Genomic DNA, 766 nt, shown 5'->3' with positions numbered 1-766 from the left:
TTGCCTCGTTGGATAATCTCCTGCCAGAGATCATCTACATGGGTCTCCAGAAAGCCTCCCTTTCTCTCTCTAGAGCCTCCACCAATTCCGCTGGTAGTGAGAAGCCCCATCTTTCCTCATAACCCCACCTCTTCCAGTTATGAAACCAGCCACCCCAGCTTGTACCTGTCACATGGATGTCCACCAGCTGGTAGGTGGAGCCCAGCCAATGGGATGAGGCATTCAGGGTCTTATCCAGAAAGACTTGCTCCACCAGGCTGGGGTCCAGATCGGAGGAGAACAATGCCTTGACAGTGACCAACATGGAGTCCATCCTAGGGACAGAGACCACAGGAATTCAGCCGGTACTCAGCATCAGCAGGGTCATGGGTTGCTGTCTTTAAAGAGCCAAAGATCTAGAGGCAAGGTGGTGGTGGGGTGCCTAGCTGCCCACACCCCCAGTCTAGAGAAGGGTCCTGATCAAAATGGGAGGCCTTCGGCTGGATGCAGTGGCTCACGCCTATAATCCCAGCACTTTGGGAGGCCGAGGCGGGCAAATCGCCTGAGGTCAGGAGTTTGAGACCAGCCTAACCAACATGGCAAAACTAATAAAAATACAAAACTTCACTGGGAGTGGTGGCACCTGCCTGTAGTCCCTGCTACATGGGGGAGCTGAGGCAGGAGAATTGCTTGAACCCAGGAGGCAGTTGCAGCAGTGAGCCGAGGTCGCACCACTGCACTCCAGCCTGAGCAACAGAGCGAGACTCCATCTCCAAAAAAAAAAAAA

The 766-nt window shown here is 53.8% G+C and overlaps 1 protein-coding gene across 1 annotated transcript in view; it reads right to left on the bottom strand.

Moving 5' to 3' along the window:
* Window positions 1-766, bottom strand: part of MUC16 (mucin 16, cell surface associated) — a 173,133-nt gene that overhangs the window by 16,160 nt on the left and 156,207 nt on the right. Inside the window, 1 exon segment of the mRNA XM_011954968.1 lies at window positions 166-314. Within this exon segment, the coding sequence (XP_011810358.1) occupies window positions 166-314 (149 nt within the window).

This window comes from Colobus angolensis, unplaced genomic scaffold, assembly GCF_000951035.1.
Source record: "Colobus angolensis palliatus isolate OR3802 unplaced genomic scaffold, Cang.pa_1.0 Scaffold39, whole genome shotgun sequence".
In the NCBI taxonomy this organism is placed as follows: Eukaryota; Metazoa; Chordata; class Mammalia; order Primates; family Cercopithecidae; genus Colobus; species Colobus angolensis.
The sequence above is the reverse complement of the archived record's forward strand: the minus strand, read 5'-3'. Positions and strand labels throughout refer to the sequence as shown.